A 17,318-nucleotide genomic window follows, 5' to 3' on the forward strand; every position below is an offset into this window, starting at 1 on the left:
TAAAGATATGAATGAATGATGGTACAGAACGGCATAGGCAAGATGCAGTAGATGGTATCGAGTACAGTATATACATATGAGATGAGTAGTGTAGGGTATGTAAACAAAGTGGCACAGTTGAAAGTGGCTAGTGATACACGTATTACATAAAGATGCAGTAGATGATAGAGTACAGTATATACATATGAGATGAATAATGTAGGTTATGTAAACATTATATTGAGTAGCATTGTTTAAAGTGGCTAGTGATATATTTTACATCAATTCCCATTACTAAAGTGGCTGGAGTTGAGTCAGTGTGTTGGCAGCAGCCACTCAATGTTAGTGGTGGCTGTTTAACAGTCTGATGGCCTTGAGATAGAAGCTGTTTTTCAGTCTCTCGGTCCCAGCTTTGATGCACCTGTACTGACCTCACCTTCTAGATGATAGCGGGGTGAACAGGCAGTGGCTCGGGTGGTTGTTGTCCTTGATGATCTTTATGGCCTTCCTGTGACATCGGGTGGTGTAGGTGTCTGGAGGGCAGGTATTTGCCCCCGGTGATGCGTTGTGCAGACCTCACTACCCTCTGGAGAGCCTTACGGCAGTTGCCGTACCAGGCGGTGATACAGCCCGACAGGATGCTCTCGATTGTGCATCTGTAGAAGTTTGTGAGTGTTTTTGGTGACGTGCATGGCCACACAGTCGTGGGTGAACAGGGAGTACAGGAGAGGGCTCAGAACGCACCCTTGTGGGGCCCCAGTGTTGAGGATCAGCGGGGTGGAGATATTGTTACCTACCCTCACCACCTGGGGGCGGCCCGTCAGGAAGTCCAGTACCCAGTTGCACAGGGCGGGGTCGAGACCCAGGGTGTTAAATGCTGAGCTGTAGTCGATGAACAGCATTCTCACATAGGTATTCCTCTTGTCCAGATGGGTTAGGGCCGTGTGCAGTGTGGTTGAGATTGCATCGTCTGTGGACCTATTTGTGCGGAAAGCAAATTGGAGTGGGTCTAGGGTGTCAGGTAGGGTGGAGGTGATATGGTCCTTGACTAGTCTCTCAAAGCACTTCATGATGACGGAAGTGAGTGCTATGGGGCGGTAGTCGCTCAGTTACCTTAGATTTCTTGGGAACAGGGACAATGGTGGCCCTCTTGAAGCAATGGGGAACAGCAGACTGGGATAAGGATTGATTGAATATGTCCGTAAACACACCAGCCAGCTGGTCTGCGCATGCTCTGAGGGCGCGGCTGGGGATGCCGTCTGGGCCTGCAGCCCTGCGAGGTTTAACACGTTTAAATGTTTTACTCACGTCGGCTGCAGTGAAGGAGAGTCCGCATGTTTTGGTTGCGGGCCCGTGTCAGTGGCACATGTCAGTCAGAGAAATGCAGACAGGGTAAACAGAGGTTTTTATATTACATTTACATTGAAGTCATTTAGCAGACGCTCTTATCCAGAGCGACTTACAAATTGGTGCATTCACCTTATGACATTATATGACCGGTTTGGGCCTTTTGATGACGCCGAACTCTTGTTTACAGTTACATTGTGCGTAAACAATGAAAAGGATAAAGACTAAATTAAATCGAAACCGGTGCTAACTGTGGGTTTGGATTTACATGGCACGTCAGCAGTCGCCGGATCTTCCTACGTTATGCCTCTACTATGGAAACAAGAGAACAACTCTAGTTTACTGTACATCACCTGTAAGCTATTACAGAGCACACACCCACACTCACACTAAATTATGTTTTTTACTTCACAGGCCACAGATGCCAGGATGTGTGTCGTAGTTCCAACAGTTCCAGCACTGGCTGTTACTTTCCCTGTACACAGATCCTAACTCGTTCAACACTCAAACCCCTGAGACTGACTTGAATCCAGTCTGCGGTTTTTCTTCTTGTTTCGCTGTCAACAGATTTAGATTATGGTTCCCCTCTGGAGAGCGCTACATGGTGCTGTGTGTGTGTGTGTGTGTGTGTGTGTGGGGGTGTGCGTGTGCGTGTGTGTGTGTAGGGTTGCCACATATGAGTCATTGGGCTCTCACGGTAAAGTGCATTAATTTCTCCAGTGACACGCCTCTCCCTCCAGACCCATGACATAGTATGTGGAATAAGTCAGTAAAAATGGCCAAGGTACCAGAGTGATTAGAATGACTGCAAACGTACACAGTACTGCACACATACACACAGAGTACATTGGGAAGTTGCCAACAATAGGGGCGATGAAGAGCAAACGTCAAGTAAAGTTGAGCAATTTATGCTGCCGGTGATATGCAGTCAGGAGTAACGTAGGCTAGCAAGCTTAAATAATTCTCCATTTGAACAGGGTATACAGTTCCCTATAGATTATTCAAAGAGGCCCCTGGGAATCTTAAAGCAGTTTTCTAACATAAACTAGTTAACTGCAGTCACTCTGGATCCAGAAGTCTGTGTGTGTGTGTGCGCGCGTTTCTTTGCCAATAACTACATCAGCTCTGTGCTATAGCATGCTATCCGATGATGGTAGGCTACTGGTTTCTTGTACAACTCTGTTCACATTCATTGCAGTTCCACAGATAGAAACAAGTCCGGCCACCCTGGAACATCTCTCTGTCTGAAATATAATCCTGCTGACATCTAGCTAGCAGTACTGCAGAGCAGAGCCCAGACAGAGTGGGTGTCTTCCTCCACCAGCCCAGGGATGTGCTATCAGTCGGTCAGACACTGTTGCTGTGTAAGGAGAGAGACACTGATAGAGAGGAGAGAGACGATGGGAGGAGAGAGCGAGTGATTGAGAAGAAAAGAAGAGAGCAGAGATGACAGCAGGAGAGAGACTGATGGAGAAGAGGAGAAAGGGAACAGAGCTAATGAGACTGGAGGAGAGATGCTAGAAGACATCATATATGCTACATTTGAAATGTAACGAGTACTTTTGGGTGTCAGGGAAAAGTGATGAAAAAGTACATTTAGGACTGTAGTCAAACATAGTAAAGTACAGATACCCCCAAACTGCTTTAAAGTATTTTTTTTACACCACTGCTGTGTTTGTAAAGTATGTCTGAGTGTTAGTGTGTCCACAAGTCTGTGTCCTCTGTGTTTACCTCCCTCTATGGCCTAACACAACCTAGCAACAGCAACTCTCACTCCCTACCTGTGGCTCTTCTATTGAAATGAAGACCGAGGCTTTCTGACTCACAATACCAACCACCAGTACTGCTTTCACACGTTAATGACAGTGTAGAATTGGTGGTACTTGAACTAGAACTTGCCCATCTATAATGCATTAAAGTACATGTTGCCAGGCTTGACCATTGATAGAAGTCATGTTCCATTATAAATACATGGCATGGCACGTCAAACAGATCAAATATGTAAGAGTCCAAGACCTTATTTCTTCAAGGTCAAACACTCCCAACAGCCACCTCTCTATCAGCCACCACACACCACAAAAATGCTCTCTAATAAACCTGCCAAATACCTTTCATGTATTCCTATCATTAATAGTTTGCATATAATATATTAAAGCAGAGGTGCTTAGCATTCTGTAAACACCTGCTTCCCCCCCAAATCATATTTCTCTGCAGGTCATTCGTCAGCAGTTCTGTGGAGAGGAGAAGGCTATCCAATAGAGACCTGAGAAAATAGCATTTGTATTCTGCTAATCTCTCTCTACTGGAGGAGGCTAATGAAGGTTAACAGGACTTCTACACACACTGTGCTGGGCGGCAGCTCCACACTCCTTCTGCAGAGTTTCTCTCTCCGAGGCCCAGCCCCACACCCCCTTACACACGCATGCACGCACACTAGGGCTGCACAACAGGGAATAAAAAAAGAAGGCTTTTACATTTTTTTAAAACTAAATATTGTGATTGCGATTTGACTTGCGATATAGATCAAAACACTTGGGTGAAGTGTTGGAATTTTAGAAATAGAATGATATACAGTGCCTTCATACCCCTTGATTTATTCCACATTTTGATGTTCCAGCCTGAATTTAAAATGGATTAAATATATATTTCTTCCTCACCCATCTACACACAATACTCCATAATGACAAAGTGAAAACGTTTAGACATTTATGCACATTTATTGAAAATAAAATACAGAAATATACCATTTGCATAAGCATTCTCACCGCGGCATCAATACATGTCAGAATCTCTTTTGGCAGCGATTACAGCTGTGTGTCTTTCTGGGTCTAAGAGCTTTGCACATGATTCTTATTGCAAACAGGAATAAGTGCTTTGCAATATTTTTTACATTTGTACAGGCTTCCTTCTCACTCTGTCATTTAGGTTAGTATTGTAGAGGAACTACAATGTTGTTGATCCATCCTCAGTTTTCTCCCATCACAGCCATTACATTTTATTTTAAAGTCATAATTGGCCTCACGGTGAAATCCCTGAGCGGTTTCCTTCCTCTCCGTCAACTAAGTTAGGAAGGACGCCTGTATCTTTGTAGCGACTGGGTGATACCCCATCCACAGTGTAATTCACCATGCTCAAAAGGATATTCAATGACTGCTTTTTTTTCTCCTACCAATCGGTGCCCTTTGCGAGGAATTGGAAAACCTCCCTGGTCTTTGTGGTTGAATCATGAAATTCACTGCTCGACTGAGGGACCTTACAGATAATTGTATGTGTGGGGTACAGAGATGAGGTAGTCATTCAAAAAATCATGTTAAACATTATTATTGCACACAGAGGGCTGTATGTCATGTCGTCGGTCAGAGAAAGTCCATGCAACTTAAGCACTTATTTAGGCTTGCCACAACAAAGGGGTTGAATACTTACTGACTTAAGACATTTTAGTTTTCCATTTTTTATTTTGTAAACATTTTGAAAAACATAATTCCATTTTGACATAATGGGGTATTGTGTGTAGGCCAGTGACAAAACATCTCAGTTTAAACCATTTTAAAATCCAGTCTAACGCAACAAGATTTGGAAAAAAGTTGAGGGGTGTGAATACTTTCTGAAGGCGCTGCAAAAGGAGTCTTCGGGGGGGGGGGGGGGGGTAGTGTCTTTCCTTGGAGTCTATAGTGAATAGAATGCATTTACTCTGGAGTAAGAGGCTGAACTGAGAGGCCTCATTATCTGAGCTCTCTGCTCAGCAGGCTCCTGTCCTCTGTGGAGTCACTAGCCCCGAAAACTCCTCCGTCTCCCCCTCTTTCTCTCTCTCCCAAGGCTGTAACACAACAAAATGAGGAAAAAGTCAAGGGGTGTGAACACTTTCTGAAGGCACTAAGAAGCAAAGTGGAAAGCAGCATCGTTCTTGTTTGGAACAATGTGTTGACTTGCATGACCTAACAGAACAGCATGCAAACGTATAATAAATCTAACAGCGGGAGGAGGAACTGCGCTGCTTGAGTGACGGAGCGAGGCTTTTTGTGCGTGAGAAAGCCTTAAGAGGAGAGCGGGAGAGACGACAAAAACAGAGTAAACTATAAAAAAACGGATGTTACACGCGGCTGAGTGGCGTTTTAAAATATTGCAAGATGGATATCAATTGCGATGTGCATATTGCACATAACTGTTAAGATTTCTATGTGAATTAGATTAATTGTGTATTCCTAATGCACACACGCACACACATCTGAGGTAGGGGGGCGCAGGGGGTACGTCCCCATCTACCCCCTCAGAGCAAAACATATTCATAATTTAAGCGATGTCAGAATGGTGTTAATAAGGTGATGTTCCTTCACACACACAATTTTAATTGTGTTTTTGTAGGGCAAAGGGAGCACTGTGGATCAAAGGGCTCCCTAATGTAGGCCTTATACAAAATCAGCAACACCCTCACACCACGTCCCATGATAATTCCCCTCCGTATCCAGCTGCTCTCTTTGTGTGTGTGTGTGTGTGTGAGAGAGATGGAAGGACCTATCAATTAATTCAGTACACTGTTACTATACGCATATAATCTAAAATAAGTGTACACACTGGATCTACTCCGATGAAATATGTACTCTATTTGTCTCTCTCGCATCGATTCCATTTAACCTAATTGGACTTAAACCAATAATTTTGAACAGCATAAATATATCGCTCTCTTAAACATTGTGAATAAATACTATGTCTACACCCATCTATAATTCATTCTGCCTGTATAATATGTCTATACCTAGATCGTATCTTAGTATTGCGAAGTGTGCTAAAGCATTTACAGATGTAGGATCTTATTTGATCACCATGTTGTTGTAGGAATTTTCCTGCACAGCAAAAAAATGCTAACTTCTAGTATATTCAAGGGTTAAAAAGGCTTCTAAAGTTTGTCATTTCCACTTTAAAATTGCAGACTTGATTTGCCCTAACTAAAAATGTATCATCAATCTCTACAAAAATGTCAAATAATTATAATCCAATAATTCACATTTCCTGTTGCTGCATGATTATTTTCCTGCTGTGGGAAACTGGTCAAATTAAGATCCTACATCTGTATCATGTATTAGTTTGAGTTCTCGATGGTGGTAATTGTGCATATAGCGTTATAAGGCTCCGTTATACATGGAGGCTACATACTAGTTTCTGAAATCTAGGTCTATGTAGTCATCCGCACTGGTGGCAGTGGAGTCAGCGCTTTAGTCTCGCTCTCTCGTTCCTAAATTAAACATGGGAAACACTTAAAGATTCCATGTGATTTATGGACCCATTTCATTTTAATTTCCAGACTTCATAAAATAGTCGGACATCCTGCATTTTTTATTGTTATGACAGGTTTTGTCAAGCGCGGGAAGGGAGATCTGAGAAGGTTGAGGGCTGTGTGTGTGTGTGTGTGTGTGTGTGTGTGTGTGTGTGTGTGAGTGAGTGAGAGAGATTGATCTCTCCCCTGGACTTGGTGATCCCCTTAACCCCAATAAGCACAAATAAGATTTAGATGTGGATATCCATCCCCATGGGGTCACCAATTGTAGTAGTAGTAGTAGTAGTAGTATACCATAGCAGTATTCTACATATACAGTATAGTCTCTAGGAGTAGTGTACAACCTAACTTAAAAAAAACAATCTGCAATTGGACAGATAATGACAGTAGCCCATGGTAAATTGATTAAATCCAGAGCAATGTCACGAGATAAAGGTAATTTATGGTTCAGAGTAAGGTTTGTTTTCAAAGCGTTGTGTTGACTTGAAAAGCAACAGTATTTATTTTTATTTTTAAAAGGGCTAATGACACAGGGTGAAGGTGAGAATGGACAGACACAGGGTGAAGGTGAGAATGGACAGACACAGGGTGAAGGTGAGAATGGACAGACACAGGGTGAAGGTGAGAATGGACAGACACAGGGTGAAGGTGAGAATGGACAGACACAGGGTGAAGGTGAGAATGGACAGACACAGGGTGAAGGTGAGAATGGACAGACACAGGGTGAAGGTGAGAATGGACAGACACAGGGTGAAGGTGAGAATGGACAGACACAGGGTGAAGGTGAGAATGGACAGACACAGGGTGAAGGTGAGAATGGACAGACACAGGGTGAAGGTGAGAATGGACAGACACAGGGTGAAGGTGAGAATGGACAGACACAGGGTGAAGGTGAGAATGGACAGACACAGGGTGAAGGTGAGAATGGACAGACAGGGTGAAGGTGAGAATGGACAGACACAGGGTGAAGGTGAGAATGGACAGACACAGGGTGAAGGTGAGAATGGACAGACACAGGGTGAAGGTGAGAATGGACAGACACAGGGTGAAGGTGAGAATGGACAGACACAGGGTGAAGGTGAGAATGGACAGACAGATTCTTTGAAAATGGGTAAATACAACATGTAATATACATAATTAAACAGGGTTGGTACAATCCTGCATTCACCGATTCCATGTAGGGCTATATGGATAAGCCGACGCACAACTTGCCGCAATATCCTTTGCAAAAAGGTAGAACATCACAAAATATACCTTTTTGGGACCAAGACATATGCTATAATGTCAAAAATGTATCGGCGGAGTTAGAAAGTTGGCTGTCAGAAGTTTTGTAATGTAAGTTTACGTTGAATCCGTTTATCGGCATATTTCAAGACATGGCATGAGGGTGCAATGAGATACCCAATGGGTTGGAACATTATTTTCTCAATCAGTTTGAAAATGTTTACTTAAACTGGAAATCATATGGTCCTAGATCGTTAAGTGGATTAATCAAATTAATTATTATTGAAAATAAAAAAAATACCAAATGTGGGCTACAGATATAAATAGCAGAATTTGAAGCGATAATGGGATAAAGTATTACAAACCCTTGAAATATCCATAGGGTGAAACATTTTTAATAAAAATCTTATGAGAACAAACAAGATGGGTATTGATACTGTGGGAACATGTAGGTTTGGGAAAGTTTGAGGTCATTAAATGTTTGTTGAAATGTATGAATGTCTGAGCTAGTGTTTGTCTTTTTTCTTTATGTTTAAGGTTGGGCATCAAGTCCCAGCCAACGTCATGTCTAGTTTAGTGGATCCATGTCTGAAATGTTAAGTTGTCTTTTGTCTTTTGTCTAGGTCTATTGTCAAAAAAAAAACAATCTTACAAAATTTTAATAAAAATAGACCTTTCAAAAAAAGCTAGTGCAGAAACCTCTTAAAATTGATACATCCCTTGACCAGTCCCCTGCACCTCCCAAATTCTGACAGACAGAATTTCACTGTCTTCAGTAAAAAAACGAAGGGGAAGATAATGTCCCTCAGACAGAGCTGTACAGTAGTTGACTGCCTGGCCATAGTCTCCTGACTGTGCCTGACAGGTTGGTTGCCTTTGTCTCCTGCCCTAACCTTGTCTCTTCTAAAATGGACAGCTCTACATTAGGTCTCAAAGTTCACCGAAGTGCTCGTCTAAGGTGGCGTGATGGGGGAAAATGGTCTTCCAAAACAGCACAGCCTGAGAGGAGAAGAAGTGACTAGTGATCCAGTCAACCCCATGCTTTTCTTGCAGTATCCACAGATTTATTCTCTATTTATTCTATTCTACCTAATATCAAGGTAGCAGCCCCCAAGCAATCTCCATTTCTATTCTCGCACAATGAGTAATGAACCTAACTGAACAACATGGTCCGGCCAAACCTCCACCTGCTATCTGAGGAAGAGAGGACTCTGGAGACAGAAACTCGCATTGTTATTTTCCCCGGCTGGCCCGGGCCTCCTCTTTTCAATAAGACTGTATTAATTCCATTTTTTTTTGTAATTTTATATAAAACTCTTGCCTCTTGACGGCCGGTGCATCAACAGAAATGCCAAGGGATCCGCGCTCAATATCTCTGTCAGATATATTGTAATTGTGTGGGGCAGGGTGGCAGAGGCTGGTTGGTTGGGATATTGCTTGGGTATTTCCCCCGAGTCTCTGCCGCTTAAGCAGTCTGTCTCCCGCCCTCATCCTCTTTTCTCGTTCTCTGCCTCCTCTCTTTTGTCTCCCTCTCCACCTCTGTGTCTATTTCTCCATCTTACCGTCCCTCTCCTTTCTCCTCCACTGCTCCCCCTCGTCTATCTGTCCGCCACCAGGAAGACAATAGTCATGCATTTCACTCTCAATGTCTGTGCACTAAGCTCAAGATATGATCTAGAATAGCACAACATATAAGGCGAATCTCTGCAATTCTGGGCTAGCAAAAATGAGGGATAACCTTAATGCCAACTATAAAATGGCATTAAGCATGTCCAGAGAGAGGCTGGAGAGAGTGCTGGTACAGCCTGAAATCTTTTTCCTCCTCACTCTCTCCATTCCTCTTCCTCTCGCTCTGTTCATTTCCACTTGGCTGGAGAGCAGTACTCTAATTCCCTCTTCCACAGACACCAGAGTTTCTCCTGGACCGGCTGGGCTTCAGACGGCGCAGGCATATTTTTAGGCTATGGGATTAAGAGTAAAAAAAGTTCAAAAGTACTGGAGTAGCCGAGAGAGAGCGAGACAGAGAGAGAACGAGAGAGAGATGGAGGGAGGGAGAAAAAAAAAAACGCCGTTTCGCTGTGGAATGCGGAAGGAAAAAAAACACACAAAAAAAAACAGACATCTCATGTTCTTTTCAGGAGGATGAAAAATGTTCTTGGGAGATGAGGAGGGAGTTGAAATACTTTCTTTCATAGCTCCCCTGCAAATCTGGAGGTGATGAATAAGTGAGGGTGCACACGTCCACTGCTACTCTGAGTAAAAGTATGCAGCTGGTGTGGATGAGCTGAAGGAATCCCCCCTCTCTTCAGGTCCAGAACATTTCAAAAAGGTCATTTGTCGACCTGCAAGTTAATACATCTCTGTCGGGGCCAGAATGTAATGCAGCTCAACTCAGGCATAAAATGTAGTCTATTACATAGATAGATTACACAGAGAGATAAGCTACCCAGTATAGACTTTCTGTCTCAAATGGAGACAGTTAAAGTATGTGTTCTCTAAAAAAAAAAAACAGTTCACAATGAACTTAGAAGTAAATATCTGACGTTTCCATGAGTCTATTACCATCGTTGTGATTGCGAAAGAGGCCAATTTACTCTCTCTACTGCAGGTCTTAGATCAGGGTTGTATTCATTACTAGGGCATACTGTAGCAAAACGTTTTCCACCGGAAAGCTAGCATTTCCTATTGGACAGGTTCAGGTAGTCCCTAACTGTTTCAGTCCGTTTGGTGCTTAATGACACCGATTTATAAAGTTTGAATTACAATACACCGACTGTACCTGGTACCTTAAAATAACCTTTTAAATGATCAAATAACTTAGTCCCCTACCCTCTCCCTGACTCGCATTCATTAATTACAGAAACATAGATCTATTTGCAACAGGGAAACGTGATCGCCGGGGACATAGTCCCTTTGTGAGAGCCCGTACAATACATAACAAACAGGACCAACTCTCTGATCTGAGCAGAACAGGGGCACGACTCACACCTAGGAGTTAGATACCTTTGATACGAATCTAGCTATAGTAGCCGTTGGCTCTCTGAGCTTGGTAACAGTCTGGTTAGCTAACCTCAGCGCTGTGGGCCTCAACACAGAAGTGAGATGTCCATCTAGATGGGACAGACTGGCCTGGCACTACTACCGACCTTGTAAACAGATTGACAGAGTAGGACAGATATAAGACTGGCGGAGGAAAACTGAGCGAAAACTGAACGGGGTACAACTTGTTAACAGACAAACATGACTTGGGAAAAGAAACCGCATGTTTCTGAGAATAGTTACAGTTGACTAATGGCAAATAATAATGCCCAGGACTGACGCACACCGATGAGAAACATGAGCCCTCCTTACATTTCTCGATTACGATTTAATGTGTGCGCAATGAGAAATAATATCTCCCCCATTAATATCAGTGGGTAAGTTTGTGTCATATATGCCCCGAGTGTGCTCTGTAACCGGCTGTCGAGCCAAAGAAAACGGCTGGCACGACGGCCAACCTGACTCATTCCACCCCATTATGGGTTTCTCTGCGCCAGTTTTATAGTAGGGACACTAAAAAGTGTGTCATGTAATCATTCCTCATTTTCTACGAGCCAAACGCTACGGAGCCAATAGGATGGATGGATTGGGGTAGAGGACGAGAAGGGAGGAATAGGGAAAGAGAGATGAAGAGGGGCTCATTGCCAGGAGCGGAACAAATGACAATAAATTGAACTATTATAAAGAACAGAGGGCTAAAGAGGAATTCTAATTAAAGTGTAGCAACATACTTTAGTCCCCCCCCCCCCCCCCCCCCCCTCTGCATAGGGCTCCCGTGTGGTGCAGCGGTCTAAGGCACTGCATCTCAGTGCTTGAGGCATCACTACAGAATACTTTCCGAATGCCCTGTATAAACTGAAAAGCACCAGACCCAAAATCGAACCTTGTGAAACGCCACGTGGCATGTATTTTCTCTGCATTATGTTCACCAAGGGTGACACACTGTTGACCGGTTAAATAGGTCCTAAACCAAATACAGCACTTAAATCCAAGATTACAAGGACAGAGAGCTGTTTGGCGTCTGTGTTGGCTCTAAAAAAATAATTTTGCTGTTTGAAAACCAATTTCTCAAGAATGTTGTTTAAGAGTGGAAGGTCGGAGATTGGACGAAAATTGCTAAGAGCTGAAGAAACTAGATTACTTTTCTTCAGAAGGGGTTTCACCATAGCAGTTTTTAGTGCAGTGGGGAAAGTGCCTGTGAACAGGGAGTGATTAACAGTAACTTTAACTTCTTCAGATATGCAATTAAAAACTGTTTTGAAGGAGGTGGTGGGGATAGGATCGAGAAGGCAGGTAGAAGGCACAAGTTGTGAAATCACTTTCCTGATCATGTCTGTGTCAACCAGGGAAAATAAATCCATAGGGCCTTTGCGTGGTAGGCTAGGGCACATATCATCATACTTCTCATCAGGTCTTGCTTGACTGACACCCGGCCTATTGTCGGTTATTTTTTGTGGAAGTTCACATAGGTTTGCGGGGGTAGGAATCATCAGGCCGTCAATGGTCGAGAAGAGCACTCTCAAATGATTCTGATTAATAGTAATCAAGTTAGAAAAATGAGCCCATCTGGCATTTCTAATTGCCTTGTGACCAGTTGCTCCCTCAGAATATCATAATGGACTTGCAACTTTGACTTTCTCCACTTCCGCTCTGCCTTTCTGCAATTGCTCTTTAATTGATTATGTATGATTACGTAAAAAGAGGGACCGTGTGTTCTGTTAGACTTGGGCCCCGACAGTGAATTTCAGTAACTAGGTTCCCATTCCATTGACGACAGATTTTCATGTGAATATTCTCAAATCGGCATAAAGAAAATACGTATTTTCCCTCCAGTGGTGCGTTTCCACCAAATGGACTTGTTGTGGAGGTAAATCAGTGCGTGATGACATATTGCATTTCAAAAAAACAAAAAAGTTTGTTTTGAGCCCATTATGGACCTTCACAAGATAATCCACGATACCCTGCAGGAGTTCATTCAGACATGCATTCCCGAAGCAGACCTGAGTTCCCTGGATGATGTGTTGCTTCCCTACATCACTGGAGTCCTGGAGGATCTGGGATCTCAGGAGAGCGTGGAGGAGAACTTTGACGTGGAGGTCTTTGTAGAAATGCTGGAGGCCTACATTCCTGGCTTTGCTGAAATTGACAGTGTTAACGTTTGTGATATGATGTTCAGCCTGGCTTCAAAACTAGCCACAGCCCGGAGTTCAGAAAATAGTGTGCCAAAGGCTAGAATGGAGGTCCCACTGACAGTCAGCGCTACCTCCACTGGGCCTCCTGTGAGGGAGATGCACTGCCTTACTACACAGACTGAGGGGGCCACCGCCAAGGTGCCATTCCCTGAGTGGGAGGCCCAGGAGCCGCTCCTTCTGGAGATGTTCCCCAAGTGCAGACTATCAGAGGCCAGGAGTGCGTTGTCCATTGCTAAAGGTGACATGGAGGAGGCTGTCCGCCTCATCATCGAAGGAGACATCCAGCTCAGCCACACACCTCTAAACGTAAACCATGGGAAGATGGGTTCCCCTCAGGCAGAGCAGAAGATGAAAGAGAGCATCCTGGAGAAGTACATGCTAGTGGACAGAGAGGAGGATAAGAAAACACACAGGCCTGTTGCACCTAAAGATGCCCCTAAGAAACTGGTGCGTTACCACAGCAACCAGGTGGTGACCACAAAAGGGGAGCGGTACCAACTGGTGAAGAAAGAGGAGACGGAGGAGGTGAAAACTTACGTCAGCATCAAACCCGCACGCAAATACAGATTCCATTGATGACTGACTGGCACTCTTCTGGAACACCAGCCATTGACTTTGTTGGTTACATTCTTTCTGAATGCCTTGTTTTTTTTGTTTGCCTGGTTATGGAAAATGTTTGTTTTTAGTATGTGTAAGTGTCTGATTTGAAAAGTGTGTGGCCATCGTCTTGCTTCGAATATAATTTCTCCTTTGCAGTGATTCTCTGGCATCATTGTTTTGTTCTCTAGGTGGGTCATGATGTGCTCTTGTAGTGGGCTGGCCATGTGTATAAGACTTGAACAACTGCTACATTTGATTCTCTTATGTCCAAACTGTGTACTGTTTTTTTTTTCTCCATTTCAGCAGGTCTGACATGGTACAGATTTTTTGGGGTCAGATATAATTGTTATTGGTATTTTTCCTGGCAGGGGGACTTAGCGATTTGGGGCCTGTTTCAAAACACTATTTTCAGTACTCTGTCGCAATACCTTATTCCTCATATAAGGGTAAGTTTAGTCCATTCAGCCTGTGCACCCATGTTTTTACTAAAATAAGTTATCGGCGACCTCATAAACATGCGGCGCCATGTTGGAGGAAGTTGTTCCTTAGACTGGAAGTGGTATTTCCCGCAGCATGAAAAGGGCCTTTTTTACTAGCAAGGCACTGGAGATCTACTTCTGGAGAATGATAACCCAATTTGTAAGTCGCTCTGGATAAGAGCGTCTGCTAAATGACTTAAATGTAAATGTAATGCATTTTGTGGGCACTGTTTTGCTTTAGTGTTCAAGTACTGAATAAAAATCTAAAAGGTCAATCCCGGGGAAGGACTGCCCATTCCATGATCTCGCCATCACGGTTGACAACTCCATTGTGTCCTCCTCCCAGAGCGCTAAGAACCTGGGCGTGATCCTGGACAACACCCTGTCGTTCTCAACTAACATCAAGGCGGTGGCCCGTTCTTGTAGGTTCATGCTCTACAACATCCGCAGAGTACGACCCTGCCTCACACAGGAAGCAGCGCAGGTCCTAATCCAGGCACTTGTCATCTCCCGTCTGGATTACTGCAACTCACTGTTGGCTGGGCTCCCTGCCTGTGCCATTAAACCCCTACAACTCATCCAGAACGCCGCAGCCCGTCTGGTGTTCAACCTTCCCAAGTTCTCTCACGTCACCCCGCTCCTCCGCTCTCTCCACTGGCTTCCAGTTGAAGCTCGCATCCGCTACAAGACCATGGTGCTTGCCTACGGAGCTGTGAGGGGAACGGCACCTCAGTACCTCCAGGCTCTGATCAGGCCCTACACCCAAACAAGGGCACTGCGTTCATCCACCTCTGGCCTGCTCGCCTCCCTACCACTGAGGAAGTACAGTTCCCGCGCAGCCCAGTCAAAACTGTTCGCTGCTCTGGCCCCCCAATGGTGGAACAAACTCCCTCACGACGCCAGGACAGCGGAGTCAATCACCACCTTCCGGAGACACCTGAAACCCCACCTCTTTCAGGAATACCTAGGATAGGATAAAGTAATCCTTCTCACACCCCCCCTTAAAGGATTTAGATGCACTATTGTAAAGTGGCTGTTCCACTGGATGTCTTAAGGTGAACGCACCAATTTGTAAGTCGCTCTGGATAAGAGCGTCTGCTAAATGACTTAAATGTAAATGTAATGTAAATGTCAATGTGTTCCCATCTCATTTTTCAATTATACAGATAGTTTTGTCACAAAAACAGTTGTTTTGAATAGCAAATGTGCTTACTCTGGTCTTGGCATCAGCACTCTAGCCAACAACTCACCGATACAGTGCGGGAAGGCTGTACAGGCAGGCTACACTGTACGTTTACATTTGAGTCATTTAGCAGATGCTCTTATTCAGAGTGACTTACAGTATTATAGTGAGTGCATACATTTTCATACTGGCCCCCCATGGGAATTGAACCCACAACCCTGCAAGCGTCATGCTCTACCAACTGAGGCACACGGGACTGAGTCTACCTGAGATTATTATGAGCTAGAATATTTGTATTTGTCAAACAGCAGTCAAGCATCGATCATCATGTCACCGGAATAAGACCCTCAATATTTATTGGAAAGGAGGACAATCATGCTCATAACATGCACTTTCAAAACCCTGTGAAGTTCATCATCTGTAGCCTAATAAACTGCATGGTTTCCCGAGTCGTAGTGGGAGGACCACACACACCATATAATCGGGTGACTCCAAGTTTGTATTTGATCTGCACATGTGCCAGCACCAGTAGAGCATTCCTCTCTCTATGCTTATGCGTGAATGTAGTGAGTTCGGAAAAAAAAACGGAACGTTTGAATCTTAGAAATTGTATGTAAAAACGATCTGTATATGTCCAAACTCCGAATCAAATAGGCTTCCCAAAATTGACATGGTCACTGTGTTGGAACGTTTAGTTTGATTGGCAATTCTGTGCATTTATCAAAATACTATCAGGTAGCCTGATTTCAGATGTGTAATGTAGACTAAATGTGTAATGTAGACTAAACCAGATTAGGGAAATTGTTCTTCTTGCAACGCAATAATCGTGTTCCTATTGGTCAAAACATTTGACACTGCCAGAACTTTGTCGGAGCCTACGACCGCATGTAGGTGGTGCTTAAAAATCAGACCTAGAACCTGTCACACTGAACAAGCCAAGATGTCCGACAATCGTTTACGGCCTAAGAATATGCCCACGATGTTAACATGTTGTCTGGGGAAGTCAAAATCGTGGCATAAAACAGTTAAAATCGTACAGTCTGTGCGGGCTTTAAGAGTGACCCCATTACATGTGATTAAGACATTGGACAACGTGGATTTCAAAATGGCTGCCAGCACATGGCAACAAATCACATCCACCATGACAGGCACTGCTGGTCATAAAACAGAAGAAATTGTTGCACATGTTTACAGCTAGATTATATGTCTGGAAATGTCCAACCCATTAATGTCATGTCATGACTATGAATCTACAGCATGTTAACATCTGTGTACTGGTACCACTACAGCCAGGTGCTAGCTTAGGCTAGGCTAACCCCTCTCAGCTAACTCTGCAGCCCATCTTCAACCATCCCCCCCAATAAGACACTCGAAGACAAACATTTCTTCTTGTAAAATCCCATGCGTATTGAGAGAATATCTCAGTGGGGACACATCTCAGCGTTGGCTGGACACACATCTCTCCTATACGGCGGTGCTGCTTGGCAGAGGCACTGAGGCAGCCCAGGTCTGTATCATCAGCAATCTCTCTCTCTCTCTCCCAAGATGAGGAGTTCAGTTTGGAAGATAATCAAAGGATATAATTAAAATCCGGAGTGTCCCTCAAACATGGCGCCTGGCACGAGCAGGGCCAAAGGGGCGAGAGAAAGAGGGCCGACAGAAAGAAGGCCGACAGAGCGAGAGGTCCGATCGAGCGAGAGCGAGTGAGAAGACTGGCATTCTTAGCTTGCATATCAAAGGGGCCAGAGTGAGATCAATCAACCGGAATGGCTAAAAGACCTTTCAATGAACCTCCTTTAAACTCAGTACAATGCTACAAACAGAGCGTCACAAAGTGGGGCCCTGGGGTTTGATAACTCCCTCTTTGAAGACCGTACATCTTTAATAGAGGGCAAGTTAAGCCTGCGGCGGCTCCGACAACGTGCACGGCGGTGCGCTTGTGCTGATCCGGATGCTTGACGACGCACAGACGACGACATCTGACACACACAAACGGAAATATG

General features: G+C 44.1%; 2 protein-coding genes across 5 annotated transcripts in view; one reads left to right on the forward strand and one right to left on the reverse strand.

Moving 5' to 3' along the window:
* samd12 (sterile alpha motif domain containing 12) overlaps positions 1-17,318 on the reverse strand; it is a 122,037-nt gene that overhangs the window by 33,622 nt on the left and 71,097 nt on the right. For 2 of the 4 annotated variants that reach the window (XM_029658011.2, XM_029658012.2), the window contains exon 5: positions 4,045-5,143. The exons of 1 other annotated variant lie outside the window; for it this stretch is intronic. In XM_029658011.2, the coding sequence (XP_029513871.1) occupies positions 5,049-5,143 (95 nt within the window). In that variant the 3' untranslated portion in view covers positions 4,045-5,048. Of the gene's footprint in view, positions 1-4,044; positions 5,144-17,318 lie in introns of those variants that run through there. One more of the 4 variants, XM_029658009.2, reaches the window with a different exon arrangement.
* On the forward strand, positions 12,785-13,813 carry LOC115128293 (CUE domain-containing protein 2-like). The gene has a single exon (XM_029658008.2). The coding sequence runs from the start codon at positions 12,793-12,795 to the stop codon at positions 13,627-13,629; it is 837 nt and encodes a 278-aa protein (XP_029513868.2). The 5' UTR covers positions 12,785-12,792; the 3' UTR covers positions 13,630-13,813.

This window comes from Oncorhynchus nerka, linkage group LG4, assembly GCF_034236695.1.
Source record: "Oncorhynchus nerka isolate Pitt River linkage group LG4, Oner_Uvic_2.0, whole genome shotgun sequence".
NCBI classification, from domain to species: Eukaryota; Metazoa; Chordata; class Actinopteri; order Salmoniformes; family Salmonidae; genus Oncorhynchus; species Oncorhynchus nerka.